A 20,513-nucleotide genomic window follows, 5' to 3' on the forward strand; every position below is an offset into this window, starting at 1 on the left:
CCTAGTGGTTTACTTTTCTTTACTTAGGCCTTAATTACAAGCCAAACGGGGAAACTTTCTAAGAGGAAATGGAAAGAGTCTGATTTGGCCTAAAAGAGCCTTCATAAAAGAGCAAAGACAGTCATTGCAATTATATTACTTTGGCAATAATCATGTAGAAACAACATTCATTTTTCCTTTTCTCACTGTACACAGGAGAACAGTGCATGGATGGTCAGCCTTTCCGTGTATAAACAGTACAAGCACTCTATTTCCCTGTAAATCATCTGTTTCTGGACATGGCAACAAAATAAGAAACAACCTTCAGGATTCAGATGGGAAAGACGCTCAATTTCGACTAAATCATGGTGGATAGGGATGGGTTTTGGGGGCGTTTCTCTACTGCCTTTACAGGAGGAACTTGACACTGAGTCTGATTGTGGTCATTTCTCTTTCCGGTAACCTGCAGCAGGGGGTGGGGGAGATTTATAGTCAGCTACTTAATGTGTTGTGCTTCAGTGAAACATAAAACCATTTGATACAACTGTATTTCTAATGAAATGGGTGTTGCAGACTGATCTGGCAACCGAGAGTCCCGGGGCAGGTCCTGCCAGTGCGTCGCCGAGAGTCCGGAGGCTGAGGTTTGCGTGGACATTTCTGGGAAAGTCTTCAAAGCTCAGTTGTCGCCGAGGACAACCTCGGAAGAGATTCAGCACAGGGTTCTTGCATTTCGTCGGTGGGTCCTCCGTCCTGCGCCCAGAAGTTCTACCCAGGATTATGTGGATGGGGTAAACTATTGGGATGTAAACGTGAGTGTACTTTGGAGATGTGATGTGGTCCAAAACTTTTCGCCGAAATACTTTATTCATTTTCTCTCGGGGCTGAGGAATTATCTCCAAGTCTTGGATGTCTGTATAACAGAGATGATACTTTTCTGATCCTCTGGGATTGTACTTGAAAACGGAAGAGTAGCTGACTGAGATGAAATTCTGGATATAACTGTTAACGCACAACAAACGCTTCTCTTATTCGACTTATCTCTCAAATAAAGAGCAGATAGTGAAGTGGATTTCCTCCGCAGAAGGCATGCTCTGAAATACATCAGTGGCAGCTATTACGTGCCTATTCTGCACACTGTATGTCTTCATCTGGAATTAATTGATTAACAAATTCAAATGCACTAAAGACGCGCCAGGACCGCGGCTCCACCACTGGATCTGTATTTTTCCCTCAGTGCGTGTTTAGCCTACTTTATCTGACATCTCGCCAGAATGCGGAGGGCTTTTGTACTCAGTTTAGCTCTGGTATATCTGTTAACCTGGACAGGTGAAGCCGACAAACTGACTCACATAAAGCGGGTACAGTTGCACAGACGCGCAAGACTCGGACGTATCCAGCTGGGCACCACGGACAAAGAGCGCCTGGGCGGGCGTGTGCGCCCTGGTTTTGGTTCCGCAATCTCGGTGCACGGCTATGGGAAGGGGGGACATGTGCAGGCCGACGAGGGTGTCCAGTTTTCCGCCAGGACAGTTACTGTACAGGGCAAGAGAGCGGAAGGTCAGAGTCTAGTGCCAAGCAGAGGAGTGTCCGGACAGATTGGCTTGCCCCGGCAGCCGGACATGCTGCAAGATGAGGGCACCCCAGGAGCGAGAGCTAGGGTCACCCGGATGCCCAGCAGCGCCGGGTCACCAAATCTGCTGGCCAGTTTCGCAGGAAAAAACCGCGTGCTGGTCATCACAGCGCCTCATGACTCAGATGGCTATTACCGACTCATGATGTCGCTATTGAAACCAGATGTGTACTGCGAGCTGGCCGAGAGACATGTCCACCAGATCGTCATGTTTCATCAGGAGGGAGAGATGGGGGGCAAGGTGAGGAGGATCACCACGGAGGGGAAGGTGATGGAGGAGCCGCTGGACACAGCACTCATTCCCAGACTCATGAGCTTCCTCAAAATGGAGAAAGGTAAAGAATGGAGGTGATAGCAGCATGTTTGAGTTTGAAACTGGGTTAATGACCTTATAATTTCTTCTCTCTAATACAATTTATGAGCTCACATGGGGGGGTCACACTCCTCACACTGAGCTCCTCATCTAGAGCGGCTGAGTGTGAAAACATGACAGAATGCCTGACTGTGTGTCCAAATCTGATCAATGATGTGGTGATCTGCAGGTAAGTTTGGGATGGTGCTGCTGAAGAAGACCCTGCAGGTGGAAGAGAGGTACCCCTACCCTGTGAGGCTGGAGGCCATGTATGAGGTCATAGACCAGTCACCCATGAGGAAGCTGGAGAAGCTGAGACAGAAAGGTTTCATCCAGAAGTGCAAAGGAGCAGGTGTGGAGGGTCAAGTGGAGGAGGGCACGCTCACAGGTGATTATGCTGAGAGTTTTATACTTTTCACAGGAGGGGGAGCCACAAGTCACTTTTTGGGGTTCTTAATTGTCATCCATTTAAAGGGTGTGACACAACAACTAAACATTTTTTCTCTGGTCTAATTTGAGCAGAGTTTAAGAAAAATGTCTGTGAAACTTCTGCCTCTATACAATGGCAGTGACTGCACTTTTGTTTGTGGTTCTCACAATAATTAAAACTCACATTTTGAAAAAAAAATCAACTCCAACATCTCTTTCCATAAAGAGAAGTGTTGCCTTGTTACTGAACATTATCCACAGAACACTCTGATCACTCTGATCACTGTTTCTATAGGCACTGTTTCAACAGAGGAATATGGTTTTAGTGAAAACGTGTCCTGGGGATTATCGAGAGTTATGACCTTTGAGAGTTGTGCTCTTAAATAGCTGTCTGCATGGTTAGATATCACCAGACATGTGTGAAAGTATATTTGCAAGGAATTTGGGTTTTAAACCATAATCCTACAAAAATTTAAAAAAAAATACCAGTAGTCATTGTGCATACATTAAGTCTACACTGATCAACCGTGTCATCTGTACTTGAAAATGTAATTTTAAAATAATAAAGTCAGTGATTGAACATTTTCACACTAGAATGTGTTTTTAAAAAACAATTTAAGTCAAACTTTGTTTGCAATCTACTGTGACAGGTTCCATATAGAGCTGCTCTAAACCATTCTCTTTAATGTACAGAGACCCAACAATTACAACAATCCCCCCATGAGCAAGCACTTGGCGACAGCAGCGAGGAAAAACTTCCTTTTAACAGGCAGAAACCTCAAACAGACTCTGGGTGGACAGCCATCTGCCTTGACTGGCTGGGATTAGAGAGAGAGAGGGAGAGAGAGAGAGAGAAAGAATTGCACAGCAATGACAATAATAATGAAAGCTACAATACTAAAACAAATATGACTAGTGATGTAAAATGACATGAAAGCATAAGTATGTGCATGGTGTATGTATAATAGTATATGTATATATTAATATATGATAGTGTATGTACACAATAATACACACATACACACTTGTGCACATCACTTACACATCATGCTTCACTTGTGATTCTCAGTGAGACAACTGGTATGAGAGGGTGATTATGAAAATGAATGGCAGAGACAGTTTAAATGCAGTCACTGATGGACCTTGTTTCTGCTCCTCTTATCGGCTAATGCTCTGTCTGTATGATACACTAAAATCTGTGCACCACATTTTACAGAGAAGTATGACTTTGATTAAGCATTGGTAAGCCTCCTCCCATTTGGTGAGATACTTGCACAAGCTTTTATACTTTTGTCAGGTTCTCCACTCCTCTCATGTTCATCCATCTTCTGTTTCTTCTTCTTGTTTTATTAGCTATGTGAATGACTTCTCATCACTAGATGTTACAGCCAGTGTTCTTCATACTGCCACCTGTGTAAGGGAAGGAGGATGTAGTGAACAATCAAACTGGCCCAGCGATTATGCCTCCCATTAACATTACAGCCAAATTTCTTTTTTTTTTGGTTTGTTTAGAACGGTTAAAATATGCAAGATCTATGGGAAAATAATTAAGTGGGAGGACAGCAAGAGAGAAGGGTAAAATAAGAGCTTGACAGGTCTATACTCACGGCCAAGTTAGTAACATGGATTAATGTGTACAGAGAGGGAGAGGAGGAGCGATGAGCTCAGTGTATCACAGGAAGTCCACCAGAAGTCTAAGCCTATAGCAGCATAACAGCAAAGTAGTTAGTCCAAGGCAAGCCTGAGCCAGCCTTAATTGTAAGCTTTATCAAAAAGAAAAATGTAAACGTAGAGAAGGTGTCTGGCCCCTGGACTGAGACTGAAAGATCGTTCCACAATAACTGAAGCTTCATAGCTAACGGCTCTGGTGCCAATTCTGCTTCTGGAGACTTTCAGAACCACAAGTAAACCTTTATTCTGGAAGTGCAGTGTTCTAGAGGTGTAATATGGTAATATGAGCTCTTTAAGATATGATGGTGCCTGAGCTTTAGGGCTCTAGATTTTATAGGGCGCCAGTGCAGAGAGGCTAATATGGGAAGAAGAAATAGCCTTCTATATTATCTGTCTTTCTGCCTTTGTGGACCAGTAGATACACCAGTAGAAAGAAGACCAGGGAAGAAGATCCCAAGGAAGCCCACAACAACAACCACAGCTGCCACAACCACCACCACAACAGCAACTACACGACCAGCCACAACAATTACCACCACCACCACCACAACCACAACCAGAGCAACAACAACCACAACTAAAGCAACAACAACCACCAAACCTACAACTACCACCACGAGAAGAACCACCACAACCACCACAAAACGACCCACCACCACCACCACCACTACCACAACCCAGAGACCAACCAGAGCCCACACCACAGCCCTGTGGCTCCCAGCCCCAAGAACCACTGCTGATCCATCCTACTACAACCGCAGAGAGAGGGAGAGGTACCTGGCTAAAACCACCCCGGCTGGAGATAACCGCACTGACAAGGACAACAGAGATCCACACAGCCGTAAACTGGTACCTGCTACACATAAACCCTCCAGGATCAAACCCGCCAGGAAGAAGAATGGAGGAGAGCAGGTGATTCAAAGAAATTTAGTTCAAGTGTTATATAGAAGTAGACTTGTTTCTACAAAATGTTGGCTAAAAGTGCTTGTGCTTCATTCTGAATATAGGATACTGAAGTTAGCAATTAGTTTCCATAATGTATATGATTATATACAGTAGGTGATAAGCCTTGATACTGCGTAAGGCTCTGGAATAGGACTTTTAAATCAGATTGCTAACTATGATGAACTTGTGGCATGTTACTGGTAATGCTAACTGCCACATAAACTACTGCTGCCTCACTTTTCATGTTTGCAAGGAGATTTTTTTGCTCTTGAAACTAAAAAACAGCTAAATCAATAATTCCTTTCAACTGGGTATTGGTTTAGTCATTGTCGTGATTTTAATCAGTTATGTAAATGTATTATAATATAAAATCTTGTGGACATTTACTGTTCATCAGTAAACAACATATACTCTATTTATCTGTGCAGGTGTTAACTAATGAGTACAAGGACAAGTATGAACCCAGCAAGCCAACAGTCAGTGATCCCGAGGAGACAGAAACCTTCACCGACACCAATCCCACCAAGAAGGTCAAGAGCAAGCATGAGAAGCTTGATAAGAAGAAGAAAAAGAATGACAAAGCTGCCAAGAAAGCAGACAGGAGAGGAGGAAAGGCAGGGAAAGACGGGAAGATCGGGGGAAAGAAAAATGGAAAGAAGCTGTTGAAGTACCCAGTGAAAGAGGACTACCCGAAGCCCACTAAGAAGCCAACGCCCCCTCCAAAGGGATCTCTGGCCTCCTTCCTGGACTACTTTGAGAACAGGAGGCGGCTGCTGGTGAGAGCATGACATAACTCACAGTTCTTAATAGGCTCACTACATCATTCACCTGGCAAATCTCCTGTTCCAGGATTTGAGCAGAGGGAAATGTTAGTGCTCAGATACAGTAGCATTATGAAACTGCATTGATGCACCAACTCCCAGCACATATACATACCCATTTTAAAGTAATGGTTCAATATTTTGGGTTACATGCTTATTTGCTTTCTTAGTGAGAGTTAGATGAAACGACAGGTGCAACTTTCATCTGTCCGCTCAAAGTAAAGCTATAGCAAGCAGCCAGCTAGCTTAGCTTAGCACAAAAACAGGGTGAAACAGCTAGCCTGGCTCTGCTCAAATGTAACAAAATCTGCCTCTGAGCACCTCTAAAGCTCATTAATAACATGTTAGAACTTGTCAGAGTGCCACTTCCTGCCAGGCAAGCAGTGGAGACTCCAAGAAGTCCCTGTGTTCGTCTAGGGTCGCCTACACACTGTAAAACATCTCTTGCATTGGGAGCGAAAACCGATTTGCCTCTGATCTGGCTCTTTTGTCAGCAATCTCCAAAAACAATCACAAGAAATAGTCCTGCACCTGGCTCTTCTAAAAACCACGATGTGAGCTTTAGCATGGCTGATCGGTTGATTTCGTTACCTTTGAATAGAGCCAAGTCAGCTATTTCCCCATTCTTTAGGTCTTTATGCAAACTACCTAAGTGTCTTCTGGCTGTAGCTTCATAATTCCCATATGGACATGGGATTGCTATAGATCTTCTCATCTAACGGTCAGTCATAGCACTGTGTGTTCTGTGTTCACATGCAGAAGTCTCCACTATCAAATGACACGTGGTTAACATAAAATTATATTTTCACAGTAAGAGACAAAAGGTCAGTAAGTAAAGTAAAGCCAGACAGAAATGTCTGTCAAATCCATTAAATATCAAAATCATAAGTACTTGACTAGACTATGTTGTCTTGACTTTCACTTTTAATACCACAGCTTCAGTTTTCAGCGAAACATCCGACTACCATACATTGTTGAACAGTTGTAAATGTGGAGCAGGAGGCGGTGATCTGCAGTATATCGCAACTCCAATGAGAGGGTGTTTGGTTTCCAAAACAGAGTACTGGAATGAGAGTACTATGAAAGGCAAAAAATCTCAAGATCTACATAAGTAATGTACTACTAATTTATTTGTACTGGTCAACAAATGGGTAAACACTTCTGTAATTTTTGGCATCAAATCATTCATTTGTTACCCCCTTTTCTGTCATGCCATTGCTTTATATACTGAAGTGGTACATAATCCCAATAGGTATAAACTATGTGGAGCAGTCATCCCCCAGCTATCTGACAGGCTGCACAGCTGTGAGCTAACAGACTGTGTGTCTCTGTTTTGCAGCCAGTATAGATTCTTATCACAGCAGTGCTGTGGGCAGGCTGGGAAAATATGTCCCATCCACCGCTTGCAGGTTAATGTAAACATCACCTCTGCAGCACACTGTATATGCTTATGTGTGTGTGTGTGTGTGTGTGTGTGTGTGTGTGTTTGGTTTTTTTGCGTATGCGTGACACTCTAACCTCCCTCCAGCTGATTACGTCCCCCAGTGAGGAGAACAGTATGTATGTTCAGCAGAGGGATGAGTACCTGGAGTCTGTGTGTGAAATGGCTATCAGGAAAGTCTCCATTATCACCATATTTGGCTCCCTGACCAACTCCACCATGAAAATTGACCATTACCAGCTGGGTAAGTAGCTCACACATACAGTGCTAACCCACAGCAATAAATGATTGGCAGTTCTCTCTCTCAGACATCTGCATTAACACATCCAGTCCCTCCATCTGGTTGGGCAAATGCATACTTCCCTGGAGTGTCAGTGAGCTTTGCAGTTGCTGAGTGATGCACCTACTCTGAATAACTGTTTAAAATCCGAAGTCTCTGTGAATGCTTTCCACTGAGACCTGAGAGCTGTGGTTTGATTTTGTAAGCATTCTACTGTGCTTTGCTCTCCTCTTCTTAGTCTGAAAAATAGTACACATTTTAAATATTCTAAATATTGTAAATACAGCAACTGACCTATCATGAAATGGCATTTCTCTTTGTAATGACTGATCAGTGTTACATTAATGAATGTTAGGATAGGGCTGTCATGCAACTGGTCTTCATGTCCATGGCCAATTGATTTTCTGTGTTCTTGATTGATCATTTTGAACTTTCATGCCCGCAGGTATATGGGTATTAAACTGCACTTTTTGCATCATAATATATAGATAGATATACATGTATAGATAACATTTAGCATCTCCAGCAGATGTGCATTACTTGTTATTTAAAGAACACAATTTTAAGGCTTGGTAGTCGTCAGTAACTTGTGAACATTGACATTTTGTAAGTCACATTTTCACTACATGACTACTGTTGTTATTGAAACTACAGTTAGTTCAGGGGAAATTTTATTGTGTGGATGTTTTTCATGAGAAGGAGGCCCAGAGAGGTGTCTCCTGCCACGTCTGCAGTCCCGTCCTTGTTTTACCTCCACTGCATGATGTCAAAGTAGAATCTTTCAGCAGAGATCACTGCTTCCAGTATAACATTCAGAATAAACACCGACTCTGCCAAAGCCACAGCATTCTGCACTTCTCCATGCAGGTGAAAGTCGACAGAGCTGACCTCCTCTGATCCTGGCTTCTGTACTCTGACCCTGTGGTATTTACTCACAGTATATTCAATTCAAATGTTACACCTTTATTGTATTTGCAGTGATGGCATGGGAGTGAATGGGTCTTCCTATAACACGTGATATGAGTTTAGCAGCTGTTGTATGAAGAAGTAGAAGTATGGGGTGGGGGCCTGATGTGCAAGCTGAAGAACACACTTAAAGGAAAGGACATTTTATAGCTGCCTCAAACCAGAGGCTTGAGTTGCTGTGTGTTAACATCTGCACATGCATACCCACTTTGTAAAACTTTATGAGTCTGTCCCTCCGCAAGAGGAGGTTTTATCCAGTTGGAATGCTGGAAAAAGTGCAGAGGTGACGTCACTTGCCCCCACCCACGGTGGGACTCGGTTACACTTTTGTTCCATTTACGGACTAGAGGGTCAGTGTGTGTGTGTGTGTGTGTGTGTATCAGTGTGTGTGTATCTTAGAATGTACTGTATTCAAACAGCTGGTTGTTTCAGTGTTGCCCCTCCCTCAGTTCAGGGTGATCTCATAGTGTTTTAGTATGAAGTTGGTTGGTCAACAGCACGTGTTGTATGGGGAAAATATTTGAGTTTGTTTGTTGTATGTCTCTGTGTACAGTCTGAGTCTGTGTCTGCATGTGCTGGGGTTTTCCTGGTTTGATTGCTCACATGCAGTACACACAGAGTGAACACTGTTCTGTGGTCTCTCTCTCTCTTTCTCTGTGTGTGTGTTGTGCACATGTGCATGGAGGGAGTGGTGATTAAAAACTTCTGCTTTGGGCTGTATAAACACCAGAGTTCTATGGCATCCAGATATCAGTGAATAAAAGCAGTTGAGTCTGTCCCTGATTCACTCTTCATGTTTCCATCTGGCTCTTCAGTTCAGTGTCTACTTCACTGTCACGTCAGGTACATTTTTCAAAGGAACATTATTTTGAGGTTAGCAATGGAAAACACAGTGTTAGCTGAACACACATTGTGTTTGTGTTAGGTTTCACTGGTTTTACTGAATATGCTGCACAGCACAAGCATTTCTCTACACTGGACATTTAAAAAACTTTGCTGTTAACTTACCTTCACAATCAAATGATGTGAAAATGAGAATTAGCAAATAGAAACAACTGTCTCTTTTTTTTCTCCAGAAAATGACAAGCCCATGAAGGGTCTCCGTCAGGAGGACCTTGTAAACCAGGAACTGATCACAGAGCTGAGGAAAGAGTTTAGCATGACACATGATGACTTCTACATGGTCCTCACTGATACTGACATCAGAGTCAAGGTAAGGAGTTGCTCTCTATAGCTTTGTCTCAAAGTTACAGGCTGGATCCTCTATTGCTTCACTATAGCCTGAATTTGGAGGACAAAACTGATATATCCTCCAACAATCCGTTGCACAGTGGACAATTGTTTAATGAAGCATTCAGGCAACCAAGTGAATTTATAAACTTCTTGACTGTATGGACTGTATGGATGGCAAAGTTGGTCTGTTCTTTTTTAATAGACTTCAGGGCTGTGTTCAGGGCTAATAAGCTCATGTTAACATGCTAACATGATAAACTTAGATGGTGAACATGGCAAATGTTACACCAGCCAAACATCAGTAGTTAAGTATTGCCATTGTGAGCATGTGTCTTAGCATGCTTACATTAGCATTTGCTTCAAAGCACCACTGTACTGTAATCACAGTATATAACTTGAACTCGACTCATGCAGGATGATGCTTGGAACCTCACTGGGAAAGTGTCATGGGTTTATTTACTATTGGCTCGTACACTGTCCGTAATTTACTGATGTGAAATGTGACAACTTGTAGTGTAAACATAGGTATTATGACATTTTGAAAAATCTATATTCTATAATGAAGGATATTTTAACACTCAGAGCATGATTTTAATCATACTCAACCTTTTAATCAAGTGGTTTCTCTTTTTCATGGTGGAAAGAAACCATTGTTCTGCTTTGTTCATGGCACTGTTGGTTTGTTTGTCTGGACTCTGTTAACAGGTTCATTATTCATCTGCACACACTTTCATCTTCTCTTTCTCTTTGAAGGTAGACTGACCTGCCCTTGCACTGCCAACATGCTGCATCCACAAAAACACTGTTTTAATTCACACAGTATGACATTTGCCCAGTGTCTGTGTGTGTGCATGTGTGTGTGCATGCCAGGGTAAACCACCAGGCTGTTTTTGGACAGGTTCATCAAAGAGGCCAGTGTTCACCTCTTTGCTGACAGAGGCAGAGGCCGGGAAGTCTGCGAACATACAAGGATGTGGGTGTGGGCATGAGACAGAAAATGGCAGCGAGAGAGCAGACTGGAGAGAGGTGTGAAAGAGTGAGAACAAGCTGTGCAGCAGATTCAGCATGTCCCGAGGAAGATGGGAGAGTGTGTGTGTGTGGCTGTGCTACATTTTCTTGAATGTGTTTTTTCATGCTGAAAATGCTTCGCCTTTCGTAAATTTAATCGGATATTGTGTTATGTTTAACCAGTATGCCTTGTGCTTCTTCCCAGAAGTTGTGAAGAATGCTTTTGACGCGTCAGAGGCCACGCAACATCTACTAGCATGTTCCAAAACATGATCAGTTGATTGGAAACAGCTTCACCATTGTTTTAAGCAATGGAATTCTCTTTCACATCGTAATTTGTTTATCCTGTGGCTGCATCACATTTCAAATCGACCTTTGGGAGAGTACAACTGGTTCTTGTTCTTTTGTCAGCAATCCTATGAGGTTCCCATTGCCATGAAGGCTGTATTTGACTACATTGACACCTTCTCCTCCCGCATCCGAGAGATGGAGCAGCAGAAGAGAGATGGGGTTGTTTGCAAGAAAGAGGATAAGCCCAGATCGTTGGAGAACTTCCTCTCCAGGTAAAGTCCTTTAGAGAGGTTTTAAATGCCCGACATGGTTAAAAATATGCGGACACCCAAACATTACACCCATGGAAAGTAATATGCCTTTATAACAGACTGCTCTTCTGGGAAGGCTTCCCACAAGATTTTTGAACTGTCATCCAGCCACAAGAGCACTAGTAAGGTCAACCTCTGATGTTTGGTGATAAAGCCTGGCTCGCAGATCCAGTTCTTCCCAAAAATCTGGGCTGGGGTTGAACTCAGGGCTCTTCCACACCAAGCAAAATATGTCTTTATGGACCTGGCTTTGTGCATGGGATTATTGTTGTTGATGGTGAAGCACACTGTTGGCCATATATTATTTCCTTTAACATTCAGAAAAGAAACCAACCACTTGAACGGGTGTACAAATATGGATATCTCTGCTTCACTGGAACTGGCTTTAATAAAACTGTTGGACTGAAAATTTGCATCTCCTTGAATTGTAGATATTGTCTTCGTTAAGTGTTCTGCTGAGAAGCTGGTTGTCAGGATTATTGGGTGGTCCCATCAGACTCTTTCCACTCCCATCAAACATCTGTTCCTTTGCTCAGTAGTCAGCTGGACCACAATTTATAGCATTTAGAAGCAGCACAGCTCCACAGATATCAGAAATAGCATAAACCCTGATGTACCTCAAGGCTGAATCATTGAAATCACTTTTCCCTGATATGTCCAAACTGGACAGGCTGTCTTTGTTACCATGGAGACCTGAATTCCAGCTGCTGATCAGTGCTCAGAGCTGGCCGGTTTTTGACCATAATTCAGGGTTGTCATCCTCTAACTAATAGTATGGGAAAATGTTAGTGTACAAGCACAAACTCTTTGACTCAGAACAGAGCTTTCACTGCTGCACCACAGTGTCACTTAAATCCAGGCTAACATTTTCTGTGATTGTAGGTTCCGTTGGAGACGCCGCCTGTTCATCATCTCTGCCCCCAACGACGAGGAGTGGGCCTATCAGCAGCAGCTGTATGCCCTGACCAGCCAGGCCTGCAACCTTGGTGAGTCACTCTAAACTAACCTGTAACTGATCAATTAATTCACTTTCCAAAGGGCAGGAAAGACATTTCAAAGGCATTTGGGAACTTATTTGCACTTTAAGTGGAATCTAGCCATGCTGGGAATGTTATTTGTAGAGCTATTGAGATGACCTGTGAGACAAAGCCCTGAAACAGAACAGGAAGACAGGCTGCGAGAGAGACACGATGACGTGCAGCAGAGGCTCCGACTTGAATCAAACCCGGGTCGCTGTGGTGAGGACTCAGTCTTAATACATGGCACGTGCTGTACGTGGGGCCCCAGGCTGAAGTAATTCTGAGAGACCCACAGATAGATGTGGCAGAACTTTAAGCTTAGAATGCAGAGCACTTTTCATTTCTTTGTAGATTTCTTTATGTGTGTGGTTTAAGCTATTTAAGCTGGGCTTAATATTAAAAGCTAAATTATTAATGTTCAAATCCAATATCTTAACAGACTGGTAGGGTATCACTGGTGATTGGGCAACACCTGAGAAACTTATTATGCATGTGCCATGGCGGGAAGGGGTGTCCAACTAACAATTGTTTGTTCATTTCTCTTGGAGAGCGCGACACTCGCAGCATCTACTTACGTCTTGTTGTAAGGCATCATGATGCACTGACACATTGTCAACATTGTCTATGTTTGTTGCTTTCAGGGCTCACTCGCGAGAACGTGTTAGATTATATTTCATGTTATTTTCTTTATTGGTGAAAAAAGGTCCCCGCTTTTTTGTATTTGTGAATTGCCTTGGGGGGCAAACAATTTCCTGCTGCTGCAGCCAGAAACAAACAAAAAAGAAAGCTTAACCTTCTACAAAAGGCCGACCTGAAAGAGAAAATCTAAAGTCTTTAATGAAGCGACCGTAGCTTGAATCATCTTTGTGTTAATTCAGATTGGCAGAATGGATGTTAAGCCTGCTGGAAATGTTTTGAATTATTATTTCAAACATATGCACCTGATATATATTTTTTGTGATTGCAACTCACTAAACTCTGTGCGTATGTGCACGCAGGGTATTGCGCAGATAACAGACCTGGCAAAGGGCTGTTCTGTTCTGTTTGAGGCTAACAAATCTTTTCTTTCCTTGACAACGGCCTTTTCAGCCTGCCAGCTAGTCAACTTTTCCACAGTTACTTGAATGTTATTACAGTATATCTCAAAAAGAGACATCTATCTAAACTTTGCAAATCTAAACAACCTGACGTGACAGATGTATGTGGGATAAATATAAACTTTAAATAGTCCACAGTGAAGTCCCCTTCTCACTTCTAAATGCTGTCATCTGGAGTGTCTCCCTTACTTGAACTCATGTTGGAGTATTATTTTATGAATTCAAGACGTGTGGCATTTCTTTTTTCCTCAGCACTCTCTCATAATGATTAAGATGGTTAGAAACTTTGATGTATTTGTCACATTTCTGATTTTGACTCTTGCAGTATCTGCCACTTGATTCCAATGATGACAGTGAAGATGTTGAAAATTTTAGTAATTTCAACTTATTTTACTGCTGTAGCTGAATAAGACTAATTCAGCTAATATCAGCACCTCTTTCTAATAAGGCGTACTTTGTGCAGGGTTTGGAAGTTGTAAATAAATGTATTTATAAATAGTTAGTAAATCATTCATCATTGATGCATCAGTAACAAGCCTCAAAGGACAGCTTCTTGGTTGCAAAGTTGTAAAAATACCTTTGACTGGTGTAAAAGACAAAGCAGCAGAATCACTCCGACTTTATGGAGAGTTTTTATAGTAAACCGTTACATCTGCAGTTCTGGTTGGTATTTATGTCAATAATTGTCTTTAAAGAACAACTTAACACCAGGCTGGAAAGCTGTTGCATTCAGGGATCACTCAGATGTGTTAGTTAACTATATCTGTTATTGTCTTTTATTACTGAAAATTAGTGATTGCTCTCTCAAGATTTGCTTTTTTGTATTTATGAATTGCCATGCAGGCTGGATCAAACGATCAGAGGCTAGGGCTTCCCCACCGCTGATATAAAGGCATACTCGCCAAAAATAATTCATGAAGTCTTGAATTGTAAATGTTGAGTTTATGAAAGGACTCCGGACGCTCTGTGGCTCTTTTCTCACAGGTAAGTGGTCCAACAGTCAGTTGCAGTCCTCTGATGAATTAACCTAAAAAGACAAAACAGCAGCACCAACACCAGCTAAAGGTAATTTTATAACCTTGCAACCATAAAGGTTTTGTTATTAATGGGCTGTTACTGATCTATAAAGTCTTCAGGGATTATTTATTAACCATTTCAAAAAGCAACTAGTTATAGCTTATACAGTAAGTCTCTCATAAAACTTGCCTTATTAGAAAGGGGTATCTATTTAACATCAGTATGTCTGTACAGTATGTCTCCATATGAGTCAGTCAGGTGACTGGAGAAGAAAGCTTGTCTTTCTTATCAGCAGGTCCAGACTAGAGTATGTGAGGACTTTTTTCCCCTCATGTGTTGCTCTTGGATGGGTTGGCACCCAGGACTGTTCCCTCCCTCCGTGCCCCAGACAAAAGTCTGTCCTGCTGACTGGGCTGAAGGCCCCAGAGGTCTGATCCCAGTATTCAGCACTTGGCGCTCACCAAGTGAAGGTTGCATTCTCCAGTGTTTAATGTGGGCTTTCTCTCTTCGGAGGAAACAGCTTTTTGGCAGCACTCTCCGGACCACCACGTTCTCCTCCCTGTACCTAGAAACCAGGGCTTAGGATGGTTCCAATAATAAACAACCACAGTGAAATCAGCTTGAATAAGCAGAGGAGCCAAAGGAGAAAAAAAACATGTGGTCAGCATAAAACAGACACGATGTACTTGTTTAAAGTCTGACTTTTACTGCAAGATATTCTTTCTAATGTGTGTTGTCACTGTGGTCACTGTCATGGTGACATAGGTCTGAGACACATCGCCATTCTGAAGTTGGTCGGCACAGAACCGCCGGATATGGGTGGAGTCTTGGAACTCTATCCTATCAATGGTAAGAACTTTCACTCATAAAATAATGAATGGGACTGTGGGCCAGGCATGTCTGTAGCAACCACACATACACATAGTACCTGTATTTATGCACATAGTAACTCCTTCAACTAAATGCTAAGACCATGCCCACAAAGTGACATTCAGTTTGTTTGTTTCATTTTAAACAGCTGTCTTTCCTCACACTCAAGTTAGAAATCTCACCCCAGATTTACCCTCCTCATGCAAAACCAGAACCCCACTCAATCCACGAAAACCTCCTGCACAGGCCAGTGTTTCTGTAGCCCACTTGTCATCAGTAATCCACCATATGGTAAAGAGAATCCGAGTTTAAAGTCCCACTTACTCTTCCACCAGAGGAACCTCAAAGATTTGTTATGTAACAAGGACCTTCTGTATACAGCCTTACATCTGCACAACCAGGTGTGTAAGACTGTAGAAAGTAGAGGTTTTTCCAGTTGACTGAAGTTGTTAAGGTTTCTGCTTTAGGCATTTGAGCTCAGCATGTAGACACACACCAAATGTCTAACAAGCCTGCAAAGGAAAACTTAGCTGTAATCTCTAGCTGTAAAAATGAAATATCTGTTTTAAATACTCAACATGAACGTTTGCTCCATCCAGGGAGCGCTACTGTGGAACGTGAAGGGTTGTCAGCCACTCTGGTGAAGGACATGAGGAACTACTTCCAGATCAGCCCAGAATACTTCTCCATGCTGCTGGTAGGAAAGGATGGCAACGTTAAGTCCTGGTACCCTTCACCCATGTGGTCCATGGCTATTATCTATGACCTGGTAGACTCTATGCAGCTACGTAGACAGGAGATGGCCATCCAGCAGTCACTGGGTATGCGCTGCCCTGAGGACGAGTATGGTGGCTATGGTTACCATCAGCATGGATACGAACATGGTTACCAAGACGGCTATCACCAGGGTTATGGTTACTAACTTCTCCCTCTGCCTTGCAGCTGCTGCTTGGCACTATGGGCCCTCTGCCTTTTATCCACAACCTTTTTTTCTTTCCTACCCATCCTCCAGCAGGCAGTCAGATGGCTGACATGAAATGAGCTCCTTGAATGTTTTGTAGCACTTAGTGAAAGCCTCAAATCTATCGCTTTCACCAATCCAGTTCTTTGGAGATATATATGTATGTGTGTGTGTGTGTGTGTGTGTCTATACACACACACACACACACACACACACACACTCACACAAACACACAAATATATATAGCATAGTATGCTGCAAGTAATGGCAATTCGCCAGCAGCTTTAATCAGAGCAGGTTAATGGATGTGTGATGTGTAGATGAGCCTGGGGGTTCAGGGATCTGTTGTGTCTTAGTTTATGTTTCATGGATTTGTCATTTCTGACTTCAAACAAAGAGTGTTTTGCACGCTATCTGTCTCCTTCTCTTATCTTTCAGGTCGAACTTACATATTCATGTTATCAGCACAGACCTTTATTTTGTAGATAATGGGCTAAAATAAGGCATATATGTATTTATTGGACATCTGTTGCATTTGAGGTGCAGTTATTAGGAGAAGAAGCTGTTACATTATTTCTCTTTTGTAAAGTTTGTGTTGCTACACAATGTTGTTATTTATACTCTATTGTGCTACATGACAAATAAACATTTGTTTACTACCAGTGATGACCTTGGAATTGCTTGCTTTTTTCACTCTGAACTCTTCCTCTATTAAGATACACCTAGCACCCTAATAAGATGATAGATAGATAGATAGATAGATAGATAGATAGATAGATAGATAGATAGATAGATAGATAGATAGATAGATAGATAGATAGATAGATAGATATACTTTATTTATCCCAAGCTGGGAAATTGCAGTGCAGCAGCAGCATTACACACAGTGAAATAAGTGAAAATAAGACTATAAAGAACAAACTATACATAATAATAAATATATAAATATAAAAATAGCGAGCAGTAAAAAGATTATATACACAACAAGATAATAAAATAGCCAAATAGTAAACAGTAGTAAAAAGTATTGCACAAAAGGAATATCAAATGCAAATGAGTATCAAAATAAGAATATCAAAAGCAAATGGCAGTGAAAATAAAGTGTACCGTGACTGTAGGAACAAACTATATATAATAAAATATCGAAATAGCAAGCAGTAAAAAAATTATATACATAATAATAAAATATCAAAAGCAGTAGTGGTAAGAAGTATTGTATTATTATTATTATTTTCAGCTGTTATTGTACAGTGTGATGGCATGTGGCAGGAAAGATTTCCTGTATCTGTCCCTTCGACAGCGGAGCTGTAGCAGCCTGTGGGAGAAGGTGCTCCGCTGTCTGTCCACTGTGTGATGGAGAGGGTGCTGATCATTGTCCATGATGGATAGCAGTTTATTCAGCGTCCTCCTCTCCACCACAGTCTCAAAAGACTCAAGTCTGAGTCCGAGTACAGAGCCAGCCTTCTTGATGATCTTATCAAGTCTGTTGGTGTCGCTGGCTCTGATGCTGCTGCCCCAACAAACAACAGCAAAGAAGATGGCAACAACAGACTGGTAGAAGATCTCCAACATTTTGCTGCACACGTTGAAGGATCTCAGTTTCCTCAGGAAGTAGAGTCTGCTCATCCCCTTCTTGTACACAGTCTCTGTGTTGGATTTCCAGTCCAGTCTGTTGTCGATCACCACTCCAGGGTATTTGTAGTCCTCCACCACCTCCCCTTTGATCCGTAGTGGCTGTGAAGGCGTCTTCTTCCTCCTGAAGTCGATCACCATCTCTCTGGTCTTGCTGATGTTTAGCCTCAGGTGGTTCTGTTCGGACCACTCGACAAAGTTGTCTATCAGTGTCCTGTACTGTAATTAAAATTAAAAATGAAAAATTGGCTTTTAACCTCTCTGACCTCATGGCCCCTTCTGTAGGTCCAATATTAAAAAACAAGAACAAAAAGAACATGTATGGCAATCAATACTTGCTGAAATCCATTTAACTTTAACTTCCTCCGGGGTTTCCAAACATATAAAATGCTAAATTCATCTTAAATATGTATTAAATTCGGTACCGGACATTCAGAATTATTCATTTGTTGTTATGATGTAACTGCTATTGATATTGTACTTAATGTTTTAAAAACATACTGTATAGCGGTAGTACATTTCAGTAATACATTACATACATTTATCACTTCTTTTGCAGTTGCATCACCTAGAAATTCTCTTTTTCTTTCTCCTTCTTCATGGCCTGAGAATTTGTACTGGACTTAGTTTTCCACATTGTTTAAGTACTGACCAAAGCTTGAATAAGTACTTCTTTTACACAGTGCCAACAGCAATTACAATCATAAATCTGTCTGCAATGTGGCATCTGGTCACTAAACTTAGCAAACACCTGCAAACAGTCAAATAGCCGCACAGAACAGAAGTGATTACAAACAATAAGCAATCCATAACAGAAATCCTTCATGATCTCAAAATGCACAGTGCCTAAGCTGAACGAAAAGAAAAAAAACTCTGAACTGTTTCAGTGTCAGTTACATGCACACTGCCGCCCCCTGGTGTTTTACAGAGGGCCGGCCACAGTGCCTCTTCCACACACACACACACACACACACAGTCATGATTCCATTTTTGGGGACATTACATTGACTTATTTTCATTTCCTGAAAGTTTCCCTAACCATAGCCATTACCACGACAGTGATTCATTCTGGGAATGTATATTGATACCATATTCCATGGCGATCTTGCTAGTTGTTAAGATAACTTGCTCTCGGCCAAAGTGTTGAATGGACTGACCAACTGACACCGATTGTTCCTATTGTTCCTGGCACTAAAATAGCAAAAACGTTGTGATGAAATATATTTGATTGTTTCTGTGTATGAAGGCTGATTTTGTGTAGAAGTGCTCTGTGCACAGAGGCTGCAGGAATGTGAGGAATGACAGTGAGCTCAGCAGACAGGGCCTGGACAGGCCAGTTGTATGAGTGGGAGGTTTAGCTGCCGTCCTGCAGATAAAGCTGTTTCTCTGTAGCACACTGTGAGCTCTGCTGCCCCATCACGCCTGATGTGCCTGACAGGACTGACCTGCAACTGCAACACGAATAACACTAACAATCACTGTGGTCAGCAGGCACAGTGTGTGTGCCGGGAGGAGTTCTGTCAGCTAGGAACACAATGTCAAAGCTTTAGGATAGGAAATCGTGGTATCTGCTGGTAGTTAGCACGGTAGCACTCTGGCTTGTTAATCCTTTCATGCATGACATTTTTTCCACAGTCAGAATCTTTGGTCTATGCATGTTCACTGTTTTTAACAGTGTCTAACTGTATCTTAACACACAGATTAATGGCTTATCAATACTAATGCTGAAAGAAAAAGATCACTTTTTAGACACATATTGCTCATTTACATTTACAGAAGAGAAAGTGACAGAACACTCAAACACTGTTTGTTTTTTTTATTTAAGGGGATAAATTGAAGCACAATGATCCACTCTCCAGCGTCATTGTACAGCTTTACTGAAAAGCTTCATCAGTTTTGTTGCTTGCCAATGATAATAAAACAGCTCTGGTGGGGATGGATCAGAACAGGGTGTGGCCATGTCTCATTCTCACAGCCTCTACACCCTCTGCTTAACTGTCCCCACTGCAGTAAGATGGGTCAGGACTCCCTGCTTCTTGTCGTGTTCTCACTTTGTCACATGGTATGCATTTCACAGTTCTGGAGACCTTTCCATCATATGCTGCTCTCCAGTTCCATTAAACAGGATGATCAAGATTGAACGTGCTCAATAGACTTTACTCAAAATAGTTTTTATGGTGACCACACTGCAATTATGGTAAGAGAAATAGACAGTTTAAAAAAGGTCTTTGGTACTTGCTGTCATTTCCCCAATTCATTTTAGCCTGACTACAGACCAGACCATTAAAACTTGCTGTCCTCCATTAAATCCACTATCACTGAAAACAGGGATGTACAAACTTTTTGTAACTGAGGTTTTTGCAAAGATGCAGTGACTTCCTCTCTCTTGAATCACTTTCCCATGGTGAGATCCTAGTAACCATGAGAAGTGTGTTGCATGGTTCTGCACATGATACATACATGGAATTTCAGAGCTCTTTTCTGTCATCTTTGCTTCCTGAGAAGTATGCTGATCTTCTGGGACACAGAAGAAATTAGTAACTTCAAGACTTTACTTTCT

General features: G+C 42.0%; 1 protein-coding gene across 2 annotated transcripts; it reads left to right on the forward strand.

The window, feature by feature from the left end:
* The first annotated feature begins 449 nt into the window (after window positions 1–449).
* On the forward strand, window positions 450–16,981 carry ccdc80 (coiled-coil domain containing 80). 2 transcript variants are annotated; one of them, XM_041951322.1, is made up of 10 exons: window positions 450–1,944; window positions 2,152–2,349; window positions 4,477–4,973; window positions 5,435–5,782; window positions 7,356–7,512; window positions 9,591–9,727; window positions 11,167–11,318; window positions 12,240–12,343; window positions 15,256–15,339; window positions 15,960–16,981. In XM_041951322.1, the coding sequence occupies exons 1-10, from the start codon at window positions 1,251–1,253 to the stop codon at window positions 16,280–16,282; spliced, it is 2,694 nt and encodes an 897-aa protein (XP_041807256.1). In that variant the 5' UTR covers window positions 450–1,250; the 3' UTR covers window positions 16,283–16,981. The 2 variants fall into 2 exon arrangements, with proteins under 2 accessions (XP_041807256.1, XP_041807257.1); XM_041951323.1 differs by having other exon boundaries at window positions 4,480–4,973.
* The last annotated feature ends 3,532 nt before the right edge of the window (window positions 16,982–20,513 follow it).

This window comes from Chelmon rostratus, chromosome 13 (assembly GCF_017976325.1).
Source record: "Chelmon rostratus isolate fCheRos1 chromosome 13, fCheRos1.pri, whole genome shotgun sequence".
NCBI classification, from domain to species: Eukaryota; Metazoa; Chordata; class Actinopteri; order Chaetodontiformes; family Chaetodontidae; genus Chelmon; species Chelmon rostratus.